Source organism: Oncorhynchus kisutch, linkage group LG17 (assembly GCF_002021735.2).
Source record: "Oncorhynchus kisutch isolate 150728-3 linkage group LG17, Okis_V2, whole genome shotgun sequence".
NCBI classification, from domain to species: Eukaryota; Metazoa; Chordata; class Actinopteri; order Salmoniformes; family Salmonidae; genus Oncorhynchus; species Oncorhynchus kisutch.
Genome location: NC_034190.2, coordinates 54,145,985 through 54,160,362, shown reverse-complemented (window position 1 = coordinate 54,160,362; position 14,378 = coordinate 54,145,985). Strand labels below are relative to the sequence as shown.

Here is a 14,378-nt window from a genome sequence, read left to right as displayed (position 1 = left end):
GATTAGACTAGAATCACGCCGGGCGCTCCGTTTAAGAAGCTCCTGCCGTTTAGTTTCTGAAAGCACGGGTGCGTTTAATACTGTTAAAATCCCCCCTTGAGCCTCATCTCAGCTCTGGGTAAAATCATCAACATATAGCAGAAGGTAATTTCCCACTGTGGGTGAGGAGGGGAACAGATAGGAGTGATAGGAGTGAAGTCATCTCAGAACCCTGGAAGAGGCTTGATGTTCGATAGATAGCGTCTAAAATCACAGGACTGTGGTGGGAAAAAAAATCATGAGTGTCAAGATGGACGCTGCATGCTTTCCGGCGCCCCACGGCGTCTGTGTTAGTGGGTAGTAGTTAGGCTGTAGTGTAGTGGGTCAGCAATCAGCAAGGAACACTTAAAAGGTTATTTTATGCGTATTATTAAATGGTTATTATGTGCCGTTGCCATTGCGATAGTGTCTCGCCACAGGATGATTCAGCGTTATAAAAAGCCTCACCTGTGTTCTACACGTCTTTACATCAAGAGAGCAGTAGAAAAAACAAGGGGATAAGGCCCTAGCCGATACTACTGTGGAGGAGGAGCAATCGCCAGGCTACATCTAGTGCCCGTCGGCGACTGTAATTGAACAAATCTTTACGGATCCTGAATAAGGATGAGCAAGGAGACAAGGATCTCACTTTTTCTAATGGGAACGTTGTGGATTAAGTAGTGGAACACTGCTATTGATTTCTGTGTTGTGGGCAAGCCGGCAGTTTGAAAGAGCTCCGAATTGGCATGTAAATATGTATGTGCTGGAACTGTGCCTAATTCAGCCGGGCTTCAAAAAACGCTATTCTGCCTGATCTTTTTTCTACACTGTGTGTGTGTGTGTGTGTGTGTCTATGTGTGTAGCGCTGGATACAGAGGGCGATCAGCACACACACACTCGTGGCCTTGAGAACGGTTCACAACCCATTTCCGAAGGCCCAGCTCCCTAAAATGCAACTGCAGCCTCCGATAACCTTCAGTCCCTTGTTTTCTTTGTTTCTACCCCCAAAAATAAGGAATGAGAAATAATCCCAAACATTCTCATTCTCCCACTTCTTCTGGAGGCAATGTTTTTCTCTCAGATTTATTCAATCAAAAAAGAGAAGGGGGGGTGGCGAAACTCCCCACATTCTCTGTGAAATAATCTTAGCATGGAGAGAGAGAATGAGCATACGATGAGAGACTTTGAGAAACCTCCAGCAGCCCTTATACCCGACTTTGGTAATTGAGAAGGCTTGCATATTCTCTCAGTCTGAAAAGAAATCTCAGGGAACTAAAAGTGTATTTTCTCCCTCAAAGGCAGTGAGGGAGACTTTGAAACAGCAGCCTATCATCCCAGAGGCCTGGGTAGAGATGGTAGCAGTGGCTGTGCTGTTCAAGGACTGGAGCTGCCACGACAGAAAGACAGAAAGACAGAAGGACAGACAGACAGACAGACAGACAGACAGACAGACAGACAGACAGACAGACAGACAGACAGACAGACAGACAGACAGACAGACAGACAGACAGACAGACAGACAGACAGACAGACAGACAGACAGACAGACAGACAGACAGACAGACAGACAGACAGACAGACAGACAGACAGACAGACAGACAGACAGACAGACAGACAGACAGACAGACAGACAGACAGACAGACAGACAGACAGACAGACAGACAGACAGACATATGCCTCAGTAGAGGGACAGATACTAGGTCCCAGGCTGCAGCAGTCAGACTCATACACACACACATCAAATGACCCCTCTGTTTATCAGACGAAAGAGACGATGGTGACTCACTGTTTGTGTGTGTGTGTGTGTGTGTGTGTGTGTGTGTGTGTGTGTGTGTGGGATCCAGAGTGCCGCAAGCATCATCAAAGACGTGAGAGACAGAAAAAGGTGTGTTGGCTAGGGATGTGTGAGCGAGGAGATGAATAACTCTCCTCTGTTCAATAATTCTTCTTCTAGCTGCAGTCAAGAAACTGTTTAGGAGTAGACATCTCATACCAGTCCCTAGAGGCTTCTCTAAGAAAGGACAATGTTTCTGTCCCAGACATGGCGACTTGGGAGTCTGAATGCTGCCACCTCTTTCTGCCCTTCTCCCACCATCCTAGGCCAGGCTCCTTCCTTCCTTCCTTCCTCCCGCCGCTCCCCTACTTTCCTTTTGTTTTTAATTAGTCTGATATTTTATAGTGGCGAGCTCTGAGCTTAAAGGGCAACTCCACCACTTTTCAACCTATTTTGTATTATCTCTAGCACAATACCAGTGTCAACATACTGTACGCTTAGTGTAAAAAACATTAGGTTCACCTTGCTAATATTGAGTCACAAACCCTTTTGCCCTCAGAACAGCCTGAATTCGTCGGGGCATGGACTCTACAAAGTGTTGAAAGTGTTCCACAGGGATGTTGACCACAATGCTTCCCACAGTTGCGTCAAGTTGGCTGGATGTCCTTTGGGTGGTGGACCCTTCTTGATACACACGGAAAACTGTTGAGTGTGAAGAACCCAGCAGCGTTGCAGTTCTTGATACTCAACCAGTGCGCCTGGCACCTACTACCATACTCCGTTCAAAGGCACTTACAGTAACTATTGTGTCACCTTCCGAATGGCACACGTACACAATCCATGTCTCAATTGTCTCAATGCTTAAAAATCCTTCTTTGACCTGTCTCCTTCCCTTCATCTACACTGATTGAAGTGGATTTAACATGTGACATAAACATTTTACATTTTACAACATTTTAAAAACAGTGATTTTCAAACACTATGATATCCGCAGTGACATGGGGAGCAAGACAATACCCTCCTTTGGGCTAGAAACCTGTTGCAGGTTTTGAAAATCATCGTCTTTTACTTTTCAACCCACCCTGTGATGTCACAGAGACACCTTTTTAAAAAGGCTTTCACATACAGTATGTAGACACTGGTTGGTGCTGGAGATGATGAATGAGGTTGAAAAGTGGCGGAAATGCCCGTTAAGACCAGGGAGATTAGAAGTCCCTGTCAGATGAAGTGGGCTGCTGGGGTGCTGCAATGCTAAGAAAACCATAACCGCCACAGGCCCACCCACTGATAAAACATTCTGCCAAAGTTCTGCTACCTGTCTCCCCCACCAAGAGGCGGAACGACCCTCACTGACAAACGTTCCGCTACCCGTCTTCCCCCTCCCAAGAGAGACGTTGCCTCTTCCCTGTCTCTCACTAAACTGCTACATTAGTCAAGATTTAGAGGCCTTATCTGACAAGCAAATACAGGATTTCTCAGAGTTGACCTGAGTATTACCTCAGTCAAAGCCTTGTTGAGCTGAACACACTCGGCAGGCGGTCTGTATATAAGCCTGGAGAGATGGAGTGTCATATTCCTAGCCTTGTTTGCGTGGGTAATGTTTGTGGTTTAAGTCTGTACATATGGATGTAAATGCAGGGAGATTATTTTATGCGGTAGAGCTTCTCCCTACTCATGCATATGTAGATTGGAATCTTCCCTGCTCCAATTCTGGATTACTCCCAATGTCACTATAAGAATCTAAGAAAACCCATCCCTGCGCTCTAGGTAGCCAATTCGGTGAGGGAGAAGTGGCTGCCGGCACCGCCCACTGTGTAGAAACAGCCAATGGGAAGTAGAGACAGCGGCACATGCCGCGGTGCGCCCTAACCCAGTTTTGTCAGTGCTGCAGGGGGAGTACCTGCCACCCCCTATGTCTCTCTAGCAGTGAAAACTTTTATGGAACACATTAAAATAGGTGCCAGGAACGGGAGAGAAAAGTCTCAATATTAGCATATAGTAAAACGAAGGCCCGCGAGCTGTGTTTCCCTGCTTCGGAGCACTTATCACAGAGTAATGGCTGCAAGGGGACAGTCCTCCACTTGACATTTAAAACCCCAAACACCAAATCTGATAGATTTCTCTTCTATCAGACGACACGGGGAACACAGATGAAGTGAAATACAGCAAACAGAGGGAGAGGGGGGGTGGGGGGGCAGAGAAAGACAACAGCAAGGGAACAAAGACAAAGATGAGCTCCTCCATCTCATGACATGTGTATACTTACAGAGAACAGAGGAGAGAAGAGGGGGAGGAGAGGAAAATTAAAGGCAGGCCACCAAACAGCAGATGGGCATCATTGGCATGGTGGGCCTGGTCCGGGTGCACTGACCAGCAGCACACAACACATACACTGTAGGAAAGGAAGAGAGGGAGGAAGCAAGGAGGGGTGCAACAGATGGGGTAAGGGTTGGTTCGCCATAGGAAGAACCTGCTGTACCCATAAGGCCTGGTGACTGCAGCGACTCTGCCACCACCGACTCCCACTGACACACACACACACAATCACACACCAACACCACACACAATCGGTATGGGCCGCTATAATCCTTAACACCACCAATCTACAGTGCCTTCAGAAGGTATTCACACCCCTTGAATTTTTCCACATTTTGTTGTGTTACAGCCTGAATTTAAAACGGATTAAATGTAGATTTTATGTCACTGGCCTACACACAATACCCAATGCTTCTCTACATTTTTACAAATTCATTAAAAATGAAAAGCAGAAATGTCTTGAGTCAATAAGTATTCAACTCCTTTGTTATGGCAAGCCTACATAACTTTAGGAGTAAACATTTGCTGAACAACTCACAAAATAAGTTGCTACCTTTCAATGACTACCTCATCTCTGTACCACACACAATTATCTGTACGGTCCCTCAGTGAATTTAAAACAGATTCAACCACCAACACCACGGATGTTTTTCAATGCCTCACAAAGAAGGGCACCTATTGGTAGATGGGTAAAAATAAAAATAAACATACATTTTGGTTTTAATATTCATTTGAGCATGGGGAAGTTATTAATTACACTTTGGATGATGATCAATGCACCCAGTCACTAAAAAGATAGACGTCCTTCCTTCCTAATTCAGTTGCCGGAGAGGCAGGAAACCGCTCAGGGATTTGAACATGAGGCCAATTGTGACAAATACAGAGTTTAATGGCTGTAAAACTGAGGATGGATCAACAACATTGTGGTTACTCCACAATACTGACCTAATTGACAGAGTGAAAAGAAGGAAGACTTTACAGAATACAAATATTCCAAAACATACATCCTGTTTGCAACAAAGTACTAAAGTAATAATGCAAACAATGTGGCAAAGCAATAAGCTTTTTGTCCTTCATACAAAGTGTTATGTTTGGGGCAAATAAAATTTGTACCACTCTTCATATTTTCATCATGTTATGGGTATGCTTGTAATTGTTAAGGACTTGGGAGTTTTTCGGGATAAAAAATAAAACGGAAAAGAGCTAAGCACAGGCAAAATCATAGAGGAAAACCTGGTTCAGTCTGCTTTCCAACAGACTCTGGGAGATGAATTCACCTTTCAGCAGCACAATAACCTAAAACACAAGGCCACTGGAGTTTCTTACCAAGAAGACAATAAATGTTCCTGAGTGGCCGAGTTACAGTTTTGACTTAAATCTGCTTGAAAATCTATGGAAAGTCTTGAAAATGATTTCCTAGTCAACAACTAATTTGACAGAACTTGAATCATTTTGAAAAGAATAATGGGCAAATGTTGCACACTCCAGGTGTTTAAAGCTCTTAGAGAATTACCCAGAAAGACTCACAGCTGTAATCGCTGCCAAAGGTGATTCAAACATGTATTGACTCAGGGGTTTGATTACTTATCTAATCAAGATATATTAGTGTTTTATTTTAATGAATAAAAATACAAAAAGTTAGCTTTTTTTTTGCCACTTTGACATCAGAGTATTTTGTGTGGACCGATGACAAAACATGACAATTAAATCCATTTTAATCTGACTTTGTAACACAAGAAAATGTAGAAAAAGTCAAGGGGCGTGAATACATTCTGAATGCACTGTAACTCCCAGAGCAAGTCCATTAATTAGATTCATTACCAAACATCACTGGAGGTCCTCTCTGGGTTCAATGGGTACTCAACCTATTATTGTTTATGAGTATAATCAAAGCCAGTGACTTGTGTCGTCGCACAGCAGCAGAGATGCTAATCAAATAAACATGCAAATTATAAATATTCACCGGAGAGACTTGTCACCTAAGGCGCAAGTTTCAGTTTTTTTCACCCCAATTTCTCCTCTTCTGCAGAGGCTCTTTGTCAATGACAATGTCTCTCCGGCTGAGTGATTTTCTGTTAACCTCCAGGGGAAAACTGCGTGTGTGAACGTGTGCACGCACACACACACATATGCACACACACATATGCACACACACACACACACACACACACACACACACACACACACACACACACATATGCCCACACACCTATGCACACACACACAAACACAGACACACACAAACAATCTCGCACCGCTCTTAAATGGCATTCATACCATTTATCTAACTATCTAACTAAGTACTTCACGGTATGTGTGTGTGTGTGTGTGTGTGTGTGTGTGTGTGTGTGTGTGTGTGTGTGTGTGTGTGTGTGTGTGTGTGTGTGTGTGTCTGCCGGCCTGTCTGTCTGTGAACCTCTGTACCATTTTATATGTCCATGTCTCACAGGAGTGAAAGCTTCCTTCCAGCTCTCAGGGTCAAACGAGAGGCATCTTAAACCACTTTGACTTCGTTTTTCAGCTGAGCATCCTAGTAATGCTAAGAATTGGCCTCTCGCAATCCACCACTATTCCTTTTTAGCCCCTTATATAGTGACCATCTCATGAGAGACTGACCTCGAACACATTCCTGTGGAACTCAATATAAGACCATATAGGTTATTAATCAAATAGGGCGTCTTTCTCAGCATGGCCGACACTGGTGTCTGTATGATTAGGCTAGTCTGTGTCCCCCCCATAGGGGACAAGTGGCCCTTTAGGGACATGGAGAGTGAAACGGCGGACGACAGTCACATTAGGGGGTTGTCACCACACTCACCGCAGGTGACTGAGATTCACAGGCTCATATCTGGAGATTTTCAGCCCTCCTGATGGCTTGTGGCATGATTGATCTATAAACTAGCACTGTGTCTCACCAAATGTGTGTGTGTGTGTGTGTGTGTGTGTGTGTGTGTGTGTGTGTGTGTGTGTGTGTGTGTGTGTGTGTGTGTGTGTGTGTGTGTGTGTGTGTGTGTGTGCGCGCGCATCTGGGGGTGGTGGGGGTAGTGACAGCCATGACACCCCATCATCCCAGTCTTTCGCTCCCTATCCACCTCTTGGTTGAAGCTCTAAGAGCCATCGGGAAGTGACAAAAGGCTGGCTAATGCCAGACGGCACACGATGAAGGGCTGAACCACTTAAGCTTATGGGGGTGCATGGAGAAGACTCTGCACACAGCAGGAATGCCAGGACAACAGCTGGATAGGAGGACTATAGAATGGTACAAGACAGCAGGGTCGCTCTCGTCTTCAGTAGTTTGAAGGGTGTGTGTGTGTAGGTGTGTGTATGTGTGGGTGGGTGGGCGGGCGGGTGTGTACGTACCTCTGCTTTTGGTCACTCTAAAATGCTGGTGTATTTGGGATGTGCCATTGCAGTGAGCAAGGGAGGCCCAGTTAGCATGTCACAACCACGTTCTGTAGTGTTGTTGTTAGGAAGAAAGTACAGGGAGAAAACAATGGCTGCCACTGTCACAGTGGTGAAAGAGTGTCGCATGGTGCACGGCCGTAACTGTAACTTGTGCTCCGTTCGTGCTATTGACCACGTCGTGACAAAGAGGCCATCTAAACACACAGACACACACACCGTCACATACAAACAGCTCTGGCACACACAACCAAACAAAACCAAAATGCACACAAGCTTGCACACACACAACCAAATATACACACACTTGCACACACACCCAAAGCCTGACTCGACCACGCACACGCCAGTGGACCTTGTCAGGGCATTGACTCCTTAAGACTAGCGGAAAGGAGACTAGCAGTGCTGGGGTCTCTATCTAATCCACACCCGGCCATTCAGACACACGGAGCAAGAACGACTTGCGAATTAGGAGAAGAGGAGAAGTAAGAGAGGGTCAGAAGGAGAGATAGAGAGACGAGAGAGGAGAAGACGAAGAAACACAGTAATTAAGCATCAAACCGTGTGCAGGTGTCCAAAGGTAGGAACACAGTCCCGTCGTCACCCACACTAAACCAACAGCCTCGGTGGGCACCTTGCTCCTCTCCTTTTGATGTTTAATTAAATAGTCGAGCGAGCTGTTTGGCTAAATATGCAAATGTCAATAGAAACACATTAAAAAACACTGTAACTTGCCACCGGCTAAAACCCACCGAAAAGGACTGTGACAGTTTACTTTGTCGAAAATAATGAAAAACAAAAGAAAAAACACATAAGCACCCGGACATTTCGCTTGTTAATTTATGCGTGGCAAAAAGACGGGGGAAGAGACTAGAAAACAATGCTAATGAGTTGCACCGTGATACTGTGGAGCGATGCTTCTGACGTCACCTAGCGGAGACGAATACAACTTAGTATTCAGATAAGCAACCCGAGTGAGACGAGATAGAGATATCTGTCTAAGAAGAACCAGAGGAACGTTGCTACAGAACGCCTGTGGCTTAGCTTGTCTGTCGAGGACAGCCACTCTTCATCGGGGGTAGGCTATCTATACTCCGCAACGGCCATTGTGTGCGCAGGATTGTACTCCGGCCAAACAGGAACACACCGGAACTCTACAAAATTGACTAATCGTAGTCTTCGATCAATGCTTTGATGTGCTGAATCATATGCGTTACTGCTTGGCGGGAGCAAAAACATGCACCCACACCGGATGGCCTTGGCTGGGGTATGTTTGCCCACTGCTGCTCTAACTCTAAACGTCTTCGTTTTTGCCCTGGCGCTAAACACCTGATTCCACTAATCAAAGGTTTGATGAAGAGTTGATTCGTGGGACCAGGTGTGTAATGCTAGGGCGAAAACAATAACTGGTCCCTTGGACCAGGATTAAGAAACACTGCCTTAGATTATATAAGGTTGAGAGACCTAGTCAGTAGACACTGGGCATGGCACGACGAATGTCAGTGCCCAGGAGGCAAGGGAGGGGTGGCGCATTGGGCAGGGGTTAGGAGTGTCCACATGCAGTCTGCCATGCTGGGGTAGAAGGGTACCAATAGATTTAGGGTTGAGGGATAAGGGGGTTTGGCAATGGGAAAGGGGTTGACACAAGACAAGACAAAACACAGCGCTGGGAAGAAGAGCTCCCAAACCTCACGGACGGATGCTTTCTTCCCCCCGCAAACACAGCAGGGCTGCATGGAGAGTGCACAGAGGAGGAGAGACAAGAGCAACAGCTTGGAGTGTTGGGAGAGAACATACTACTCCGTTTCAGAGAGATACTGTAGCTAGTTTGAGAGAGAGAGAGAGAGAGAGAGAGAGAGAGAGAGAGAGAGAGAGAGAGAGAGAGAGAGAGAGAGAGTGAAAGAGACAGGGGAGGAAGACAAGACAACCATCCCACCACCCCCATGTTTAGTCCAATTGGAGGAGTCTGACCCCTCCCAACTGTCCACCAGAGGGGTCAAAGGTTGTGCTGCAGCGAGTGCTGTGTCCCGAACAGCGGCAGACGTCACACGGACAAAGACAGACAGACTGAGACGCACTGAAACAGAAAGAATACCTGTTTAAAAAGGAAGCCACAGAGACAAAAAAGAGACAGACAGAGACAAAGACAGGCGAGCGACAAAACGTTGTGTGTGTTATGTATAGAGAGAGAGAGAGAGAGAGAGAGAGAGAGAGAGAGAGAGAGAGAGAGAGAGAGAGAGAGAGACCCATTGAAGTGGAAGACTGGCACTACCAGAGGGTAGGAGGACATGAATGAAACATGAAGGCCGTTGTGTTTCATGTGTCACATGTGATGGCGGAGCGTGACGGGGATGAGGTGGATGGGGGTGAAGGGAAAAGTGGTGGTCACGGTAAATTCCTGTCTGTTAGCTTTTTCCCCTCCCATCACAGATTACTGACAAGTCAAGAGACAGACAGAGAACCAACACACACACAGTACTTACACAGGACAGGAGGACGTTTCAAAAACACTGTGGGAGGAGGAGTCAACAAGAGGGAGAGAGAGGGAGAGGACCAAAGGCTACTCCCCCTTTCTCTTCCTAGGGGTCCCGACTCACCACACGGGCCTTGCTGCTTGACGGGAATATGGGCTTTGGCCTGGCACTCAGCCCGCCGGCGCTCGCAGTCATTGATGTAGGTGTGGCCGTCCTTTCCGCACAGCGGCTTGTAGGTGCCATCGCACTGGATGGGCTCGCAGGAGCAGCGCATGCCCAGACGCTCCACCTGGCACACGCCGTTGAACTTGCACTCCTCCCTGCACTCCTCTGCAAAACGGACGAGGGGACATTTTAGTTGTGCTTGTTCTTGTTTAGAATTCGTAATGTTCCTCTGTAATGTGTGCTGCGATGTTGTGATGATGTTGTTTTTTGTTAATCAAATGTGACTTGACATGTGACTGAAAATAAGGCTAACGCAGCAAATCAGCCGACAAATCGAGGCAATCGTCTACAAAACGTTCTCTCCGGGAGGTCAAGACCCGTTCAGAGCTTTCAAATGTACTACGTTCCCGATCAGGGGATCAAATTTGTACAGTAATTCAAATTGGAGCCATTCCTCTCTTTCTCGTAAAGCGGTCACGCTACACTGAAACTTAATTACGGCGCTGCCTTATCTGAGTGTCGAACATTAGAGGGATGTATTGTATGTATGTCATGTTACAAGACAAACCCCCGTTTTCGCCTAAACGCAATAAAGAACCTGATTTCATGGATCTGCATTTCAAATGAAAATATTCTCTCCATATCAAAACCTTGAAAAACAAAAACGTCATTACCACACCCATCCATTTTACCTCAGTAAAAGGCAGATAGAGAATGGGTTCCTTTTAACTCGATCCAGACTAACTCATACACAGTGCTAACGCTCCTCCTGAGACATTCAAGTCCCCAATGTAGTCGCGTACTAGCGGCCTATATCTCTACTCAAGCTTGACCACAAAATATAAGGGCAGAAGGAGAGTCTGTAATAGAGTGCATGACACCATGAGCCTCTTTCTTTAACTCTATGAGGAGTCTCAGATGTGTGAAGATGAGGTGAGAGGGGAAAAGCTACAGATGCAGTGGAGGTGGTGGCCTATTGAAGCCCCTTTCACGCAACAGGAACATTTGTCATCTGCAGTAAACCTGGCACTACAGACTTGGTGTGGCCTAAGACCTCTGTTTTAATAGCCCCTTTGCCAACCGTCTGGTATCACGCATGTAACAACAGAGCCCTAACAGAACCTGGTTAGTTATCTATCCTTCAAGGCAGTGGGGTGTGTGTGTGTGTGTGTGTGTGTGTGTGTGTGTGTGTGTGTGTGTGTGTGTGTGTGTGTGTGTGTGTGTGTGTGTGTGTGTGTGTGTGTGTGTGTGAATGTGCCAACTCACCTTGTTTCTTGCAGCGGCCCGGGTGGATCTTCTTGAGTTCAATGCCCTTCTGCATGCCCGTCCGCTTCATATGGCACTCACTCTCGTACGTCTGCCCATCGCTGGCACACAGTGGCTCATTGACGGCTGGGCAGGACTCCGGGCGGGGGATATTCAGGGGCTGGTGGGTGCGCGGTTCCACCCGGCATGCAACGTTCAGGTTGTTCTCGAGGCCTTTACATGGGTCTATGGACAGGGGAGAGAGATCGGGGGAGAGAGAAAGAAAGAGAGAGAAAGAAAGAGAATGAGATAGAAAGAGGTTAGTGGTAGGACACGGTTATCCATCACCGGGGATATGCCAGAGATAGGCATGTGTCATGACGTTGGCCTGGGGGTAGGTTTATGACAGTTATAAATACCTCTTTCCCCCTTTTTCCTCTCTCTACCCTACTGATGAGAAATTTGAAAACCCCTTGGTTAACATAGAGATTCTGGGATCATCAGAAGGTGGGGGGAAATTAACTATATTCTGGTAATCCGACCAATTGAACATATGCGGTGGTACTTAATGAATATGATGTCAGTTCGGTTGTCATCTGGGACATTCTCATCAATGATAGGATGACATAAACTCTACAGTGGAAAGTATGCACATTGTAGTTATCGGAGTCACATCGCTCCACTATATAAAGCCTTGACGAAAATGTAACCTCCTGTTCCAAGTATGTGAGGTCTGGAGCCTCTGTGTTAAAAGGACTAACATGTCAACTACAGAACTAAGCCAACCTCAGCGTGAGCTTTGGTTGCGAATGGTATGAACCTTGAACTCTTATTCACTACAGAAGTGATACCTCCTAGCCGTTGAGTTAGCAACAGCAGCTTCAAACGCAGACAGAGTATCCCATCTACCACACAACAACGTTACTACAACGTATCCAATTGACCACCAGAAACATTCTTCAAAGGACAAAGGACTCGGTTGGGAAACACGGCCTTCCATCTACTATCAACCTACCGAAGCGCAGCTCAGAGTAAATATTTATTGCATTTTCCAAATGGGCGGTAATTTAGAATGCATAAGATACTGTATTTACGATAGCACAGCTTCTCCCTTTGTCCCTCAGCCTTCCCGCTCTTTCACTCAAACCCAGACCCTTTTCTTTTGTGTAACCAGCTGTCATATCTGTTCCACCAGCTAGGGACGTTTTCCTTTATGACGTAATTTGTAATCAAGGTATAATTCATTGTGCATATGTAATTCTGTGTGATTAGTTAGGTATTTAGTAAATAAATAATTAAACCCAATTTTGTATTGCTGATTCAACTTGTTAGCCAGGGTTCGTGAAGATAACCAAGAATTTACAACTTTCAGATGAGACTGAATTAAGGTGACAATTAATATTGACTGCTATTGATGGAAAATATTACTAGGTCTTTAAGAGTTTATTTGTTTATTACAGCTCTATAAATATTATTTTGTGGTGCCCCGACTCTCTAGTTTACATGATTAGCTCAATCAGGTAATAATAATTACGGAGAAAGGATTTTATAGAATAGCATGTCATATCACTTAATCCGACATAGCCAAAGACACGAAACCTGCTGTCAACACAGGTTGCCCTGGAGAGGCTGAGTGGAAAGCTGGGAAGGCCATGGATCTGAGAGGACGACAGGCTCCAAATAGATGGAGAAAGTTTATTTTTGATTGGGCCTCGTTGCACTCTTCTCTGGGGGAAGTCAGGCTGACGGCTGGCGCTGGTGGCCATATCAGCTGTAATCATAAAGGAACTGGGGAGAAGCTTATTGAAATAGGAGCCGCTAGCTGCTGCAGCTTCGTCCCATCTCATTCCACTTCTCTTCTTCAGAGCGAGGGGACACAGAAGATTTATGTACTGCTGTGTTGCATTAAAATACTGCCAGGCTGCGAGCGAGTCATTTGAAACACCAGCGAGGAGGATGAGACCAAATGTGTAGAGAAGAAAGGGTCAGGGAGAGGAAGGGAGGAAAAAGAGGGGAGAAATGGTTTCCACGGCCTTGGCTCGGAAAACAAATGGCGACAACAGGAACACATAGAAGGGACAATGGTAGCTTGGCTTTGACGGCCTGGGCTGGGCAGGCGAGACAACAACAGGGCCAATGCCAGCAACGCCATCGCCAAGGTCAGGGATGGTGTATATTAGCACAATGGAATCACTCACACAGAAGGATTTAAAACGTGGGACTGCAACCAATTGAGGGGGTTTATCGTATTGCAAAAAGCGCCCGAAGCCAGTAACGCAATGATACCACACAAGCCCAGCCATTATCCCCCTTGCAAAAAAACATTAGCTCCCATTAAGACACCAAAACGGCTTCCAGGAGTCCTGCCCTCCGCAGTCGAGCCCCCCTGATGAGGTATCAGACATACGGACAGACAGCAAAGGCTCTGGCTAGCCTAGCCCCGGCTGTATATTTTATTTACCAGCTAAGATGACTGAGAACATATTCTCTTTTACAGCAATGATCTGGGGAAGAGTTACAGGGGGAGGAGAGGGGATGAGTGAGCCAATTGGAAGTTGGGGATGATTAGGTGACCTGATGGTATGAGAGCCAGATTGGGAACTTAGTCAGGACACCAGGGTAAACACCCCTACTCTTATGATAAGAGCCATGGGATCTATGGTGCCGTTTTAACGGCAACCTATGCAAGGCAATGTCCCCTTCACTGCCCTGCGGCATTGGGATCTCCTTAGACCAGAGGGAAGTGTGCCCCCTAATGGACCTCCAACACCACTTCCAGCACTTCCTCTGGTCTCCCATCCAGGGACCGACCAGGTCCGATCTTGCTTAGCTTCAGAGGCGAGCCAGTTGAGACAGCAAAGGCTTGGTCAGAATCACTCAGGAAGATTCAGGGTCCGCCGGGCCAGCTCTCCTGAGAACCCAGCCTCCCCCCGGGGGTATGGCGACATGGAGCCCGGTCTTACCGGGTTAGATATATTACAG

General features: G+C 46.4%; 1 protein-coding gene across 11 annotated transcripts in view; it reads right to left on the bottom strand.

Annotated features, from left to right (window-relative positions):
• Positions 1-14,378, bottom strand: part of LOC109907909 (agrin) — a 271,660-nt gene that overhangs the window by 78,115 nt on the left and 179,167 nt on the right. For all 11 annotated transcript variants that reach the window (XM_031794088.1, XM_031794091.1, XM_031794082.1 and 8 more), the window contains 2 exons: positions 11,418-11,642; positions 10,110-10,316 (listed from right to left, as the gene is read on the bottom strand). In XM_031794088.1, coding sequence (XP_031649948.1) covers positions 10,110-10,316; positions 11,418-11,642 — 432 coding nt within the window. The remainder of the gene's footprint in view (positions 1-10,109; positions 10,317-11,417; positions 11,643-14,378) is intronic.